Source organism: Xenopus tropicalis, chromosome 10 (assembly GCF_000004195.4).
Source record: "Xenopus tropicalis strain Nigerian chromosome 10, UCB_Xtro_10.0, whole genome shotgun sequence".
NCBI classification, from domain to species: domain Eukaryota; kingdom Metazoa; phylum Chordata; class Amphibia; order Anura; family Pipidae; genus Xenopus; species Xenopus tropicalis.
In genome coordinates this window covers 7,103,367-7,121,412 of record NC_030686.2, presented here as the reverse complement: position 1 = coordinate 7,121,412, position 18,046 = coordinate 7,103,367, and the positions used below count along the sequence as shown (strand labels likewise).

At 45.5% G+C, this 18,046-nt stretch overlaps 1 protein-coding gene across 6 annotated transcripts in view; it reads right to left on the bottom strand.

Annotated features, from left to right (window-relative positions):
- The window catches only part of znf385c (zinc finger protein 385C), a 139,284-nt gene that overhangs the window by 17,587 nt on the left and 103,651 nt on the right, over positions 1-18,046 (bottom strand). For 3 of the 6 annotated variants that reach the window (XM_031894168.1, XM_031894169.1, XM_031894170.1), the window contains one exon: positions 870-1,012. In XM_031894168.1, the coding sequence (XP_031750028.1) occupies positions 870-1,012 (143 nt within the window). 6 annotated transcript variants of the gene reach the window in all.

Genomic DNA, 18,046 nt, shown 5'->3' with positions numbered 1-18,046 from the left:
ATACGAGGGGTTATACGAGGGGTTACACTAGGGGTTATACGAGGGGTTATACGCGGGGTTACACTAGGGGTTATACGAGGGGTTATACGCGGGGTTACACTAGGGGTTATACGAGGGGTTATACGCGGGGTTACAATAGGGGTTATACGAGGGGTTATACGCGGGGTTACACTAGGGGTTATACGAGGGGTTATACGCGGGGTTACACTAGGGGTTATACGAGGGGTTATACCTGGGGTTACACTAGGGGTTATACGAGGGGTTATACGCGGGGTTATACGCGGGGTTATACGAGGGGTTATACGCGGGGTTACACTAGGGGTTATACGAGGGGTTATACGCGGGGTTACAATAGGGGTTATACGAGGGGTTATACGCGGGGTTACACTAGGGGTTATACGCGGGGTTACACTAGGGGTTATACGAGGGGTTATACGCGGGGTTACACTAGGGGTTATACGAGGGGTTATACCCGGGGTTACACTAGGGGTTATACGAGGGGTTATACCCGGGGTTACACTAGGGGTTATACCCGGGGTTACACTAGGGGTTATACGAGGGGTTATATGAGGGGTTATACCCGGGGTTACACTAGGGGTTATACGAGGGGTTATACCCGGGGTTACACTAGGGGTTATACCCGGGGTTACACTAGGGGTTATACGAGGGGTTATACCCGGGGTTACACTAGGGGTTATACGAGGGGTTATACCCGGGGTTACACTAGGAGTAATACGAGGGGTTATACGAGGCGTTGCCTTTGCTATTTGGTCAGTGTATGAGTTCTCTCAGTTCTCGCTCATACCGGTACTTTACAGACAGTGTTTGTGCCACAATGATGTGTTTGTGATAATTTGAGGGGCACTTACGGCATTGAAGTTGGGGAAGAGGCTGAGAGGAGACACTCCATTGATTCTGAAAGTCAGAAGATGCTTGATGTCCAGGTGTGTTTGGATTGGCCGACCGGGGATGCTGAGGGAAGCCAACAAGGGGCCGCCATGGGTTGGGGCACCTAGAACAGAAAAGGAAGATGTTACAGCACTTTCATTGTTCCAATGCATCGTTTGTTCCTTTCTTACAAATGCTTCGGGGTCAGTTCCATTGGGAGAGGTGGAGCAATGGGTGGCACTTGGGTGCATTTGGTGTATTCTCAGAGTGGCACTTACCCATCTGCCCCTGGGGCACAGGTTCCATATTTAGGCGGAAACAGTGACAGGGACAGACCGAAGCCATATTGCCTGATCCCCCCCAATCCCAATGCTCTGCGCACAGTGAATAGCACCCAGTGACCCCCATCACATTCTCATCCCAAAGGGAGGGCTTATCTCCCATTACTTCCCATTGACCACATTTACTTATATTATACTTATTACTTATGTTACTAATATTTTTACTATTTACAAAGGTCCATGAGTCCATAAATGCCCCGTAGCAACCCAATGTAGCCGTCCAGCCGCCCCTGGTTATTGGGTGCAATTGCTCACACAGATCCAAGGAAACCCCGAAACTCCCAGAAGCACTTTGCCATAATGCCTAAGGTAAGAATAAAGTACACATGCTCAGGGGGAGGGCAGCAGGGGGCACAGCAGGGGTCCCTTGGGGGGTGGGGGGCCCCTGGAGCCCTGCACCCCTCCAGTCTGACCCTGTGCTCTGGTAATTTGCATCCAGTCTATGGCACAGGCTACTCAATGGGTGCCTGCAGTTATGCTGGAATTCTGGGAAATAATCTTGCATTGTGGGTACAAACATGGCTACTGGCATACACTTTAGTGCTCTAACCCAAACAGTTGTGGGTTCCCATTAAACACAAGGGGCTGTATCGTTATTCTCACTATATTTGTGGATTCTCAAAATCCGAGCTTCTCTGACGGTTCCGTGCCAACACATAATATCTGCTTACCTAGAACAGGAAGTCGGGTATCTTCTAGGGAGAATGTCACGGAACCCTGGGTTATTGCTCCCTCCTATTGATTAGCATTAAAATGGAATTATCATTCTGAATTCCTAAAAATGCATCTGTGCGCAATTCATACGTATTAGGGCAAAACAGGACACCAAGGACCAGGGTCAGACTGGGCCGGCGGGACACCAGGAAAAAACTTGGTGGTTACTGGCCCTTGTGGGCCCCACTGACCCAGACCTGATCCCCATCGGTGCTCCCCTGCTGACCTCCCTCATTAAGTATGGGATACACACACTTGGTGGGAGGGGCACCTGTGTGGGCGGTGTGCAGGCAGTGGGGGTCCATGGACCCTGGGTTCTGCACTCACCTATAGCTGAACTAACAATCCCCTGTTCCTGAGTTGCTTGTGTGTGACACCCAGGGAACTAACCCCTTTGGCCTCCTCGTTGGAGCCTCTAGCTGCCATAACAATGACTTTCATTAGACAAAATGTTATTTCTAGGTTTACATCCCCTTTATTATAGGGCTATGGTTATATTGTACTTAGTAAGGATCCTATTGAACTTAGGAGGAGTAGAAGAAAGATGAGAAAGTAGAGAAAGATGACGTAGGAATCACACACTTTACGTAGGGAGCTGCCCAGTGTGGGGAATCATTTGTACAGAAAATCTCAGGTCCTGGGACTGTGTTTCATTTTAGTCACAAGTTGGAGATCCACGAGGCTCTAGAATCCAATTGGATACGTGAGTGTCGCACAGTTACAGCGCAGCTTTACCCAAGGCTTTATTGGGAAGCTCTGTACCCTTCTCCATCAGTGATAGCGGGTTAACTTCCCCTTCATTAACTTACCATCATAGTTGTCCGTATCTGCTATGCAAGGTTCTACAGACACAAAGCAAATCTTTTAAACAGGACACTATGAAATGGAATTGCTGTATATCAGACTTCTGGTAACGGGATTCTGGATAATAGATCCCTATCTCTGTACGTCTCTATTTCCCTATTCTGCCTATTGCAATGTATTAAAGCTGCCCATAGGGTTTCTTTGGGAGCAGTAAAACACGTGCTGGGTTCATACTGCCCTCGGCCCAGCTATGGAATCAGTGTGCAAATGGGAATCAATAGCGGCTACTGGAGCGTCAAATACAGTGTAAATTACCCCTTGCCGGTACCGTCGCCATTGGATACTGCAATAGACTGTATAACAACAACTAAAGCAGGGTCGGACTGGGCCGGTGGGACACGGGGATAAACCCGGTGGGCCCTTTCTGACTAAATCCAGTGGTGCTGGGGGAGGGGCTACCTGGATGATCCACACCCATTATATCATCATTATGTGCCAATGGGGCACCGCAGGAGTCTGTTGCCTAGATACGGTTGCCACCTCTGCCGGTGTTTGTCGCTGGGCAGGCAGCGGACAGTGATGTCATAGGGGCGGGGAAGAGACAGGGCTGTGATGTCATGGGGGCGGGGAAGAGACAGGGCTGTGATGTCATGGGGGTGGGGAAGAGACAGGGCTGTGATGTCATGGGGCGGGGAAGAGACAGGGCTGTGATGTCATGGGGGCAGGGAAGAGACAGCACTGTAATGTCACGGGGGTGGGGAAGAGATAGGACCGTGATGTCATGGGGGCAGGGAAGAGGAGGGGATGTGACATTGGTGGGCGGGGTTATAACTCAACAATCGCCCAATCTCAGTGAATCCTGCCCGGTTTTTCTAATTTGGAAAACTGGGCAGCAGGTTTTGACCCGGACAGCCCTTCCGAAAACAGGGGTCAAAACCAGACAGGTAGAAACCCTATGCCTAGAGCAGCTCCGGCCCAGAATACATTGCTGCTCGTGGGCCTGATCCCTGCCTGCCCTCCTTCCCCCGACTGGGGCAAAAGGAGTGTATGGGGGGGGGGGGAAGGGGCTGGCAGTGGTTGAGCGATGGGGGTGACCCTAACCCTAAACTAGAGGAGATTCAAAATAAAACAAATGGGTGAGGAAATCTGTACAAGCCAAGCCTATAGAATTCCCAGTGCCGCCATACTCCTAACAGATCCCTGTATAAACAATCCCATCTATTTCCCTTTATGTTGCCCCAATGACACTGACGCTCCCAGACTTCTCACGTCGCTTTCTGTACATTTTAGCCAAAGTGCGGCGACTTGTTTGGGAACATAAGGTTTTATATCCCCTTTATCCATGTAAAAGTAGAATAAAAGACGGGCAATAAATGCTGCAGCCGGAGACTGGCAGGGATAAAGTCACCTCTTTCCGGCAGAAGGGGCCCCCCTGAAACCCTTATCTGCGCCTCCCAAGCGCTGCAGCAAGCGCTCCCAAGCGTGGCATTGCTCAGATTAATTCCCCTCACTCCCCCGAGGGGGAATCCGGGAACCGTTTATAGAAAGAAAGACTAAATTAAATCTATATTTATAGAAGAAAGAAATCAAATAGAGAACATTACAGATTAATAGGCAAGCGTGTCCCGGGGGCACGGGGGGGGGCTGGACGCTGGGGAGATTGCAGATGGCCGTAGAGAAGCAGCCACGCGTTGCAAGCAGAGCCGCGTCGGGCAGGCACATCTCTCTGCGTTTGTTTTGTACCGAGAATTAAATATTTACTCAGAATCAGCTTTTAATTTTAAATATCGCTGGCACAAATGTATTGGGTAATATGGTGACAGGGTCGGACTGGGACACCGGGAAAAAACCCAGTGGGTCCGGCGGCCCAGACCAACCAATAGTGTTCCTCCCCTAATGCGTTAAACTTACCTGCGCTCAGGGGAGGATGTTGGGTGGGGCCCCCTGCGGGGTTATGGAGGCTCAGCGGAGGGTTAGGGGTACAGCGGAGGGTTAGGGGGGTGCAGGGGACGTGGCCGGCGGGGGCACCCCCCAAGCCCCTCTGGCATTTGCCAGAACCCACATATTGCCAGTCCGGGCCTGATCACGGGGTCACATAGCTAATGCTGAGGGTAGGCAGTAGGGTTGCCAAGCAGCTGGCCTAGCCAATTAAACACCCACCAAGGCCAGGGCTGGTATTACTGGTATTTACTGGCAGCTACATTGTATGTAATGTAATATCCTTATATGTAACCCCATTATATTTACTTTTCAAACAGCAGAAAGTTACAATCACTGGGGGTGCCAAATGTTAGACCCCACCCCCCCAGGGATTGTAATCACTTACCTTATACCCCGGGTAGTGCCCCTGTCAGCACAAAACTGCCCCGGCTCGGGGCATTAGGTAAGAGCGCACAAGCGATCCTCTCCCTCCTGTTTTCTCTCTTTGGGATCCCGGGGCCGACACATGCGCAGTAGAGTGAAAAATTCTGCTTTTTTTGTTAAAGTTCAGCTTTTCACTCTATTTAGTGAAGACAGAAGACGAAGAGGATCGCTCGCTCAGAGTTACCCCAGGCTGGGGCAGTTTAATCCTAACAGGGGCACCAACCCAGGGTTTAACGTAAGCAATTACAGTCACTTGGGGGGGGGGGCTAACATTTTTGGCATATTGGCCCCAGTGATTGTACCTTTCCTTCTCCTTGGAGTTGTTTTGTGGTGAAGTTCCCCTTTAAAAATTGGGATTTTTGAGAGTTTCTTTTTCTCCTTCACGTCTGGTCACAGTGGGATGAGTGTAAAGCAGGGGAGCTCAGTACTTGGTCTTGAGCAGGGTCGGACTGGGCCGCCAGGAGAAAACCTGGTGGGCCCAGACCTGATCTTTGTTGCCACTTCCCCTGGCCGCCAGTGTCCTCCCCTGATGGGTTTCACTTACAGACGTGTTTAGAGGCAGGTGGTGGGGGCTCCCCCCTAACCCTGCAGGGGGTTAGGGGGGAATGGTGGGGGGATGCGGCCAGTGAGGGCACCTTGGGGGGTGCGGGGCCCCCATGGGTGGCAGCCCTGGTGGGCCCTGATGATGCTGAATGGCTGATTTATAAATGTTACAGCCAATCAGCAGTTTGCTTTGTCTTCTGCAAATCAGAAATGAAAACCAAGACCTGATTGGTCGCCACTGTCAACTGCATTGATTGTTCTGAGATACAGAATAAGCCTATGGCGGCCTGTGTAGAAGTGTGCGCTGAGCCATATGTGTTGCTTAGGGTTATGCTAAGGGACATATTTCCTAAAAATCACATTTTTTTGTTTTTAGAAACTTACATAAACTCATAATTGATCAATGACCTATTTACTAATATTCATGATAATTTGCAAGTTGATTTGTCCAAAAATTCGACAAATTTGGCAAAAGTTTCCTAAAAATTTCAAGAATATTGCAAGAGTTGTAAGTATCACTCAAAAGTGTGTGAAATAGAAAACAATGATGAGTTTGAAATCCCCCTGAAAATGTGTCAAGGACAGGTTGTCACTGGTTCTCGGCAACTTAAACCTTAAACCTGGTAAAGATTGTATTGTCCCCAACCGCAGCCAAGTATCCCGTGTAATGTCCATAGGCATCGGGATCAAACACGGAGGAACTTTAATTTTCCTGTTTAGCTCAAGAAATAACATTAAACCAATAGGCAAAAAAGTAAGTTCAGAGCAAGTACCTGTACTTGATCCCAGCTAAGATATAATTACCCCTTATTGGGGGCAGAACAGCCCTATTGGGTTTATTTCATGGTTAAATTATTCCCTTTTCTCTGTAATAATAAAACAGTACTTGTACTTGATCCCAACTAAGATATAATTACCCCTTATTGGGGGCAGAACAGCCCTATTGGGTTTATTTAATGGTTAAATGATTCCCTTTTCTCTGTAATAATAAAACAGTACCTGTACTTGATCCCAACTAAGATATAATTACCCCTTATTGGGGCAGAACAGCCCTATTGGGTTTATTTAATGGTTAAATGATTCCCTTTTCTCTGTAATAATAAAACAGTACCTGTACTTGATCCCAACTAAGATATAATTACCCCTTATTGGGGCAGAACAGCCCTATTGGGTTAATTTCATGGTTAAATGATTCCCTTTTCTCTGTAATAATAAAACAGTACCTGTACTTGATCCCAACTAAGATATAATTACCCCTTATTGGGGCAGAACAGCCCTATTGGGTTTATTTCATGGTTAAATGATTCCCTTTTCTCTGTAATAATAAAACAGTACCTGTACTTGATCCCAACTAAGATATAATTACCCCTTATTGGGGCAGAACAGCCCTATTGGGTTTATTTCATGGTTAAATGATTCCCTTTTCTCTGTAATAATAAAACAGTACCTGTACTTGATCCCAACTAAGATATAATTACCCCTTATTGGGGGCAGAACAGTCCTATTGGGTTTATTTAATGGTTAAATAATTCCCTTTTCTCTGTAATAATAAAACAGTACCTGTACTTGATCCCAACTAAGATATAATTACCCCTTATTGGGGGCAGAACAGCCCTATTGGGTTTATTTCATGGTTAAATGATTCCCTTTTCTCTGTAATAATAAAACAGTATCTGTACTTGATCCCAACTAAGATATAATTACCCCTTATTGGGGCAGAACAGCCCTATTGGGTTTATTTCATGGTTAAATGATTCCCTTTTCTCTGTAATAATAAAACAGTACCTGTACTTGATCCCAACTAAGATATAATTACCCCTTATTGGGGGCAGAACAGCCCTATTGGGTTTATTTAATGGTTAAATAATTCCCTTTTCTCTGTAATAATAAAACAGTACCTGTACTTGATCCCAACTAAGATATAATTACCCCTTATTGGGGGCAGAACAGCCCTATTGGGTTTATTTCATGGTTAAATGATTCCCTTTTCTCTGTAATAATAAAACAGTACCTGTACTTGATCCCAACTAAGATATAATTACCCCTTATTGGGGGCAGAACAGCCCTATTGGGTTTATTTAATGGTTAAATGATTCCCTTTTCTCTGTAATAATAAAACAGTACCTGTACTTGATCCCAACTAAGATATAATTACCCCTTATTGGGGCAGAGCTTTCTATATAGATAGAGCCCATACAAGTTACCAGTTCATTACATTGGGCAGCTCAGCAGTCGTTGGGGGGGTTCTCTAAATAAACCCCAGATAAATGAATCACATTCAGGGTCACACTGACGATTTCTCTGTTGAAATAATGATATTTTATTGCAATAAAAGAAGAGTGCATGCAACAAACAGCTACAATGTGAAGGAAGTTAAAATGCCCTTTGGAAAATAAACCACATTTATCTCTCAGCTGTATGGCACTCTCATTTACACTGCGTTTGGCTTTGTAGAAAATCCTCTTACCCCACTATATTTACAGCTGAATGAAATGGCAGCTTATTCTGTACCCATGATGCACTTGGGGTGGCAGGAAACCTATGGGAAGGTACAAACTTGGTATAGAAAGAAAACAAAGTACCCTTTAAAGGGGAACTCCAGCTTCCCAACCAAAATGTGTTAAAGAGCCCCACACAACCCAGAACCCCCTAATATCCCTATCCCTGTAATCTGTTCCTTCAAACAGTAGGAATAAATCCCATTTTTATATGCTGAAATCCAGCTGCAAAACTGTTCTTCTCTTTCTGCATCATTTGTAATCCTGGCAGGGGAGGAGGGACTAAAACACTGATGTTACAAATTGTAACAACTTCTCCCCAGCTTACAGACAGCATGCAGGAACTACATAACCCACAATGCATTGCACTGGGATGTTCCTTTCCTTATTGACATCACGTGTGCAGCAGGGGATTGTGGGATTGGGAGGAGGCAGGCTGAGGGACAGGCGACTACTGTTACAGTTTATTTGAGTCACAAAGCTATGTGCCAGCCAATCAGCTGCTAAGCTACCAATGGCACTCACTGGCCTCCATGTTTTGCATTTCCTCCTGTGATAATAATAATATTAATACAGTAGGTTGTAATCCATGTTACTGGCAGAACATTCCCATTGGTTGTTCAGTCAATAACAGGGCTATAACGGTTGGACACATTAGCTGCTGGGGTTTCTCTGATGCTGCTGGGAAATGAATCAACCAATGACAAAAATCAGCCTAATGGCACAAGGGTGTTCTAGAGGGGGGGGGGGTCTTCCCATCGGAGCTACACGTGCGTCAGATAACATTTAGTATGTTATAGAATGGCCTATTATTAGCAACTTTTCAATTGGTCTTCATTATTTATAGTTTTTGAATTATTTGCCTTCCTTTTGCCTCTTTCCAGCTTTCAAATGGGGGTCACTGACCCCGGCAGCCAAAAACCATTGCTCCGCGAAGCTACCGTTTCATTGTTATTGTTTCTTTTTGTTCCTTATTTTTCTCTTTAGGCCCTCCTCTATTCATATTCCTGACTTTCTGTCAAACCACTGTCTGGTTGCTAGGTTAAATTGGACCTTAGCAACTAGGTGCTGACATTACAAACATTGAGGGCTGAGGAAAATAAAGCTAAATAATTCTAAAACCACAAATGATTAAAAAAAAGGAAGACCAATTGCAAATAACAGTCTCCACACCATACTAAGAGTTAATTTAGTGATTATTAGCCCCCAATGCTTGTCCCCTCCTCCAGACTGAGCAGCAGTATATCGACACTGTATGTAACACACACGAGCCATGAATATGCTGTCATTTACAGCTTAGTGGTGCTTAGTGATGTCATCAGTTATAATCGGAGCTTAGTGATGTCATTTCTGTCACATGACTCACTGAAACGTGTATATTATAATAAATAATGTACCCCCTGTTGTTAAATATGAGGATATTGACCTGTATAAAAGCAGTCAGCCTTCAGTTTTACACCTTTATATGGTCAGGGAACCCCTCAGTGACTTATAATATCCTTATATTTTACAGTAGGGGGTACATTATTTACTTTATATCCAATATCTTTGGGGTAGATCTTAAATTCCTATTGGACGGCGCCTGTCTCAGTGTGCTGATTGCAGCCCTCGGCCCCTGTGTTCATAGGCCCACACTATGCTCCCATCATTGGCCAACAATCTGATCTGCCCAATGGGGCCCAGCATGTGGGGCCAACCCCCCCCAAAATGTATAGGCCTTATTTATAAACACCTGGGCAGTAACCCACAGCAACCAATCATTCATAGGCTTTTTTTATAGTCAGCCACGTGCTCAGCTTGCAGCAACTTTTAACCCTTCCTGATCCTAATTAGGATTCGGTTTGGGAAAGTGGGTTCGGTGCATCCCTACTGGAAACCATTTTGTGAAGGCAAACCCCACCTTGGCTCCACCTTCACAGTTTGATTTTGACATACAATACATGAATCACAATATAAATACAATCAGGGGCAGATTTATCCAAATGTGAGTTTAGAGCTGAATACATAAACACTCGCCCGCGTTCTATTCATTCCTATGGGATTATTAGTAGCGTATTTATCAATGGGGGAAAGTTAGAACTCACCATTTGATAAATCCACTTCTACAAACCCCATAGGAATGAATAGAACATGGGTGAGTGTTTATATATTAAGCTCTAAACTCACATTTCCATAAACCTGCCCCTTAGCGTTGTACGTTATGGGCCCCTGCTGGGCAAGTGTCTTTGGAAAGTACATTGGCAAATATGGCGGGGTCTTTACTTGCCTTGATTAAGATTTAAGGTCCCTGACCAGATATTGGTTGGGTATGGCCGTCGTTCCTGCCCCTACACGGGCAGATAAGCTGCCGAATCGGTCCAAGGGACTGATATCGGCAGCTACAAAAGGCCCATGTAGGGGCAGAAACGACGGCCATACCCGACCGATATCTGGCCTAAAATTGGCCAGATATTGATCGGGCAGGTTAAAAGATTCAGTTGGATTGGGGACCGCATCAAAAAACCGACTGCCCCATTGCCGCCATTATAATTTGAATGGGCAATTAGCCTACACATTCCCCGATATTGCCCACCCGTAGGTGGGGATATCGGGTAAAGATCCACTTGCTTGGCGGCCTCGCCAAGTGAGTGAATCTTCACGTGTATGGGCACCTTTACCTCCACATGTAATAATAGGCACACAAGTTTGCCCAGGAGCAGTAACCCATAGCAACCAACACATTTTTACTTTTAAACAGGTGGCCAGTGAATACTACCTGCTGATTGGTTGCTACGGGTTACTGCTCCTGGGCAAACTCAGTGCCTTTTTTTACATAACCCCATGAAGGCCAAACTCTGGACTAATGTTAATTACTTAAACAAGGGACTAAACAAGAAAAATGTAAGTTTTTAGCAAAGTGACAGTAACCCCAGTAAAGCCCGGGGCCTCCAGTTGGGCAGCCTAGTGACAAACCCGCCCACGGGGGGCCATTTATAACATTTCATATCTATTTCACAATGGTGACAAATTAGCGTTTGGATCTGTTTGGTGTTCGGCTTTATCGTTTTTGGAAGATTCGGCCGGATCTAAATAAGGGATTTGTTCTATCGCTGTGATTAGTCTTGAAATCTCAGGAAAATGCATTCATACATTAAAAACAAACGAGCGATATGGCAAAATGGAAAAAAATGTGCAATACTGCCAAATGTACCCAGGGCTGAAGTGTTAAACTAACAGAAAATATATTCTGTGCTACTTTTCCGCCGACCATATTAGTTAATGGGGTTGTTCATCTTTGAGTTAACATCTAGTACGATGTAGAGAGTGATTTTCTGAGACACTTTGCAATTGGTCTTCATTTTTTATTAGTTGTAGTTTTTTAATTATTTCCAATTTTGTTCAGCAGCTCTCCAGTTTGGAGTTTCAGCAGCTATCTGGTTGCTAGGGTCAAAATTACCTTAGTAACCAGGGAGTGGTTTGAATGAGAGACTGGTATATGAATAGGAGAGGGGCTGAATAGAAACATAAGTAATAAGAAGTAGGGATGCACCGAATCCCAGATTCAGTTCGGGATTCGGGCCGAATCCAGGATTTTTTTGAAGGATTCGGTTGCACCCAAATCCCCGGTCCCGGCCGAATCCGAATTCAGGTTCAGGATTCGGCAGAATCCGTCATGGTGGGTTCGGGGGTTCAGCTGAACCCAAAAAAAGCGGGTTTGGTGCATCCCTAATAAGAAGTAACAATAACAATAAAACTGGAGCCTCACAGAGCAGTAGTTTTCTGGCTGCCGGGGTCGGTGACCCCCGATTGAAACCTGAAAAGAGTTAGAAGAAGGCAAATAATTCAAAAACTATGAAAAACAAATAATGAAGACCAATTGAAAAGTTGCTTAGGAACTGGCCTTTCTATAACCTACTAACAGTTAAGGGTGAACCTCCCCTTTTATAAATGTAATGAATACATTCGAATGAGAAGCCATCCCAGAATATGGAGCATTAGAACAGTCAGACCATGGGTATTTCTCCATTTCTCCAGTCTTTTTTGCACAGTCGTTTCCCAAGGTGCACAAAATGCCACATACGATCCCCCTGTGTGTGCCAAGCCACGTGTTTCAATGGGATCCGTCGGTGGCTACTTCCTCAGATGCACCATTTCCCACTTCTCCTCAGTAGCGAACGGTTCCGTCTGCCTCATGTCTTCAAAGTAGTCAATGGCTCTGGCAAAATCCAATTCATTAAGGGCCGGTCCGTCAATGCTGATCTTTAGAACGTCGCTCAGGCCTCCGTCTGCCCCCCCCTGTCGGTGGCTTTGTTTCCAGAGGTCCTCTGCCCGGTTGATTTTGTCGTAGAGTGCAGATCCCAGAGGAAGGACCAAGACGATCGCCGCCAGAACGGTGAAATCGGGAAAGAGCTCGTGCATCTCGGAACTGCTGTGAATCAACTTGACGCAAATATCCCGAAAGGTTAGGTGGCTGAGGCTGAAAACGATGCGTTTAAAGAGAGCAAAGTCGTTCGAGGCTCTTTCCGCCACCAACATGTGAGAGAAGCTCTGCAGAAGGTGCCGAAGCTCCTCTTCTCCGTAGGTTCCTATGTCATCCAATGATGAAGGGTAACATTTTGGGTTGAAAACAATGGAAAACGAGCTGATGACCTTGAGCACGTTGCTAGGGAACCTGTCCTGCAGGCTCCGGCACACATTCTCAAGGCAGGCCTCTTTAAGTTGCTCAAAGCTTTTCAGCTTCGATTTGGAGCAGTCTGCTAACTCCACCCCTTTATAGTAGAACCTGCTTTCGTTGTCCTCACCAGGATGCTCGTTCAGTTCGTTAAGAAATTCCTGAAAGTTCTGACCACTTGTGGACTTTTGGGCCAATAACGTCGCCTGAGATGCTGAGACTATGGGGTTGACCATGGACACGTCCAGCTCCTCGATCTGGAAGAACTGGTTTAATTTTTGAAAGATGGGTAATATGTCCAACAAGACCTTAGTGAAAGCCACAAACCAGAACTTCTTCAGTTCTGCACATAGTCCATTGGCTATGGGAGACGTTGTCGATTCGCTTTCAAGCAAAAGAACTAACGTAGGCCAGGAGGAATCAATGGTTTCCACTGCAGGCAATATAGACGTCCAATGAACTGCATCGGCACTGTTTAGGTCTATACTACAGAACTGAAGTACATTCTGCAATTCCTGGAAGGTTTGGTTCTCCCCATTCTTGTTCCCATATAGTCTATACACCGCGTCCATAATACTTTCATATTTACTCGCATACTCAGCGCTTAGAAAATTCTCGGCTGGAAGCAACGCCCTTCTGTGAAAGATGCAGTGAAGTTGTGTCATCAGCGGGCAAATGGATCGTAGTTTCTCTCCAACGCCATTAACCCTATCAATCATCAGAGAGGAACCATCAGAGCTAAGCCAAGCAACCTTTTTTAGCGGTACATGGAACTCGTTCAGTACCTCCAACACTTTGTCATTTATACAGTTGGCTTCTCCTGAAGGCAACTCAAACCTTCCCAGGAAAGTGATGTGGAGCTGCCCATCACATGGAGATACTGAAGTTGCGAATACCACCAGATTTCTGTGCTCTACTATATCCACGGTCTCATCAATCACCAGTCCAATGAAAGGGGATTCTTTCAATCTTTGCCGGTCTTCATGATGGAGGACTTTAACAATGGCCGCCTGAATTAATTAAACACAAGATTCCGTCAATCCTTTACCGCCTCATGTGAAAGTCATACAAAAGTATATGCTCAAAGACACAGTGAACGTGTTTCTAAGGGAGAGATTGCCTGAAAGCATTATAGATCCACAGGTGATGGGAGGAAAGTTCACTTGGAGAGTCAACATTTCCCCGAAAATAGACACTTTGGTATCCAGAAAGAAGGAAACTGGAAAGATGCTCAAGTGTAGCTGATAAAGTGAGGTGCTATATCCCCCCGATAAGTCTTACATGGGCAGATTTGGGCCCTTCAGACCGATTCATCAGCTTATCTGCCCATGTATGGACACCACAATGGGCCTAACCAACTGAGATCTGGCCTAAAATTGATTTTCCATCGGATTGGGGACCTCATTGGCTTGTTGATGTGGGCCCCGATCCAATGGTTCCTATGCCCACCATTGTAATTCGATCATTTGGCCCTAAGTGGGCAAATCGGGACAAGATCCACTTGCTTGACCTCGCCAAACAAGCAAATCTTCCCATGTATGGCCACCTATAACAGGGGAGCAGAAGAAGCCATTTATGTAGGTCCCAGGCCATAATCTGACCCACCCACACAGAAGTAGACAGTCACTCCCACCGGTTACATATTTGGCCAGGCCTCAAAAGACAAACCTGTAGCTGCCAGAGGTGGCCTTTGGAAGAAGGTGGACTCCTTGAGGTCTCATTGACTGATTACTGTTATCTAAATAAGAAATAGGCTGAGGGGATTTGCTCTAAGATCAAAAAGGGGCAAGTTCTGCCTTTGTTTTTGTGGTAATACATTTAGGCCCGTTTTTATGGGGAAAAGGGGCACCTGCCCAGGGACCACCAGCACACATTTCATCTAGGATAACTTTTGGCAGAGACGTCCAGTAGTAATGGCAGAGCCTGATGGACACACTGTTAGTCCAGGGCGGCACAATTGGCCATCACATTTACCTTAGACCAGACCTGCCTTACTATGTTGAACTTCACGTGCTTGAGGGTTATTCTATCACAAATTTCTTGGGGCAGTGGTAGCCCACCAATTACATTTTGCCCTGAGCCCGCGGGTACCTTAAAGCAGCCCTGAATACATTAGTCTTTACTCTATCTGAATTCTACGTGACCTAGTTTATGCAACAGAAGAGCCTCTGACTGTCTACATTTCTGTGAGTGCCAATGAACATCTCTGTCTGAATGCCTTGTGGCATCTGTACAATCTCATTTCATTTCAAAAAGCATTTTTGCTCCATAAAGTTTTACTACTGTGCCGCCTTAGGCAGGGCAATGACTAATTACATGCTGCGGCTTTTCCAAAGTAATTTGTGTGAAGGGCATTTATCCCAAACCCAGTGACCTTTTGGCTTGCCCATAAAATCTCCTTTGCTTCTTTGTCTTTCAGACTCAGTTGTGTAAATGTTACCCTAACTTAAGGCCCCCATACATGGGCCGATTGTAGCTGCCAATATCGGTCCCTTGGACAGATTCGGCAGCTTATTGGCCCGTGTAGGGGCAACAACAACTGGCTTGCCCGACCGATATCCATCGGGCAGGTTAAAGAATTCAGATGGATGCGGGACCGCATCAGCTAGTTGATGTGGTCCCCAAACCGATTGCTCCCCTTACAGTCGTTATAATTTAATCGTTTGGCCCGAATTAGCCTAAATTACTCCGATATCGCCCACCCGTAGGTGGGGATATCGGGAGAAGATCCGGTCACTTGCCGACCTCGCCTTTAGTAGCCCAGTCAGGGCTTTGCTGAGGCTGTAGAACCTATGGAACTGATCCCTTAAGCAGAGTTAGGCAGGGGCACATAGGGAAATAAGTCGCCCATGGTTAAATCTCAGCTACCCTGAAATGCCTTCCAACCGGCAATAAAGTGAGTTGCCGGTGAAAAGGCACAAACATTGCTCCATTTTCCGAAGTCGCGCAGTTTCCTCCTGTACCTGAAGGCAGGCAAATACACCCAAGGCTAAAGGTGCCAATACACCTTCAGATCCGCTCGCTTGGCGATGTCGGGAGAATCCAGGCTAATTATCACGACAGGTATAGGCAAAGTCGGTTCGGGGACCACATCAACGAGCCGATGCAGTCCCCGATCTGACTAGATTTTTTAACCTGCCTGATCAATATCTGGCCGATTTCAGGCCAGATGTCGGTCGGGCATGCCCGTCGTTTCTGTCCCTACACGGGCCGATAAGCTGTTGAATCGGTCTAAGGGACAGATATCAGCAGCTATAATCGGCCCCTGTATGGCCACCTTTAGCTGGACTAGGAGGTTAGACTTTATGTTTTATCTAATGAACCACCCAGTGCCTACATTTACTTATATTACCCCAAGTGACCTTATCCATGATAAAAGGGCTACACAGTATGACTGTAGTGTTTTATATTCCTATGGAAGTTGCAATGCAAATGATAAGATCTGTGTAGTGGATGTGCCGTAATGCATTTGGAGTGTAGCAATAAACTGATATCAGAAATTAATATTTAGGGTTCTGGATGTTGTGACCTAAAATTTCAAATTCAGCTTATGGTGATGGAAATAGAAAGAAAACCTAAAATACAGGATATAATATGTAACTTGAGAGCAAAAAAGCCTTAAGCCGGTCATACATGCACCAATATAACCGTCTGAAATGTAATTTCCTACGATTTTCAGACAGTGAGTGGGCTCCAAATAATCATCCTGATTATTTTCGTACCATGGGGATCAGTCATCTAGTCGTTTGGAAAGGTTAAAAAATGTCGGTGGGATAAGGATAAAATCTCCGCATGTATCTGTGTATCTGCCGATACCCTTGGGGGCCCTACAATGGGAGTCACTTTCCTACGACTGGTGCCTGTAACTATTTCATGTTCAGAACAGCCTCCCATTGGTTATTGTTAGGGCTTTATCCTACAATTTCAGAGTTTTAGTTTGTTGCATTTAAATGTACGACCGATATCCATGGGAAGACTAAACTCTGAATATGTTTGGCCGGCTTAACGGGTAATAAAATGACATACTGTACCAACACAGGCTGAACATAGGGTTATCTGGCTGAGAGACAATATTGGCATATTCATCAGAAGTGAAGGAAAGTCTATTAAACACCTTAAGGTGCCGTACGTGCCCAGAGGGTTTGCCAGTATGGTCACAACTAGCCACAAAGCCTAAGACAGATGTTTACTGTATAACTAAATATATAAAACAAAATCAAAACTGAGGGAAGAAAATATTGAAGCCTATACAGGTATGGGATCCTTTGTCCCATTATGCAGAAAGCTCCAAATAGACACCCATAGCCTCCAAATATATTTCATTTTTCTTTGTAATAATACGTTCTTGATCTTTCTTAATCCTAGCTAAGATATAATGAACCCTTATCAAAGACAAAACAATCCTTTTGGGTTTATTTAATGTTTAAATGTTTTTTTTTTAAGAAGACTTAAGGTAGGAGATCCAAATTGCGGAAAGACCCCTTATCCGGAAAACCCCAGGCCCCGTGCATTCAGGATAACAGGTCCCCTACCTGTACCAGAAATGTGGGCAAGGAATTACTTCTTCCTTTGGCCTGTTTCTCTAAAACTTAACCAACCCCTGATTATAGGATGGAGGATGCTGGCAGTTGGAGACCATCTATATCTTGGCCCCCAAGCTTACAATTGCCATGAACATGTTTGTGCAAATAACCCCACATGCTGTTATTTCTTCCTGGATACCAAAGAGCTAGGGATGTAATGGGCTACAAGCCCTCAACCGAGGCTCTCCCCGTCTCACCTTCTTTTGGACAAACAGATAAAGGACTATATCGGTTCAAGTAACCTTCAAAGCAAAAATGTAATTTTTAAACTATGGAATCTGTGTTCCTATGAAAAGAGAGAATCATTGTGCATTTTGTAGTGGTGAAAATGGTGGTAGAGAGCACCAAGATCAGAATCTTGCCCCCGGTTGGTCTGTGCAAAGGAACGGCACCTTTGCAAGAAGAGAGGAGCATTTGATAGACCACAGAACGGTACTTATATACAGTAAGTAGCCCACAAAACATCAGCAAGATGCCCCATAGACTTGCTTTGCACCGGCACAATGCAAGTCTACAGGAGGCGACCCGAGTGCTTTTGGTGCATCGTTTTTGGGCTAAATAAAAATGCTCAAAGCTCCCTGTGTGCCATTACCCGACAAACTGCACAATAATGTGGGGCATTGAGGTCCTGCATCTTCATTGGTCAGGTGATAGGCTTTC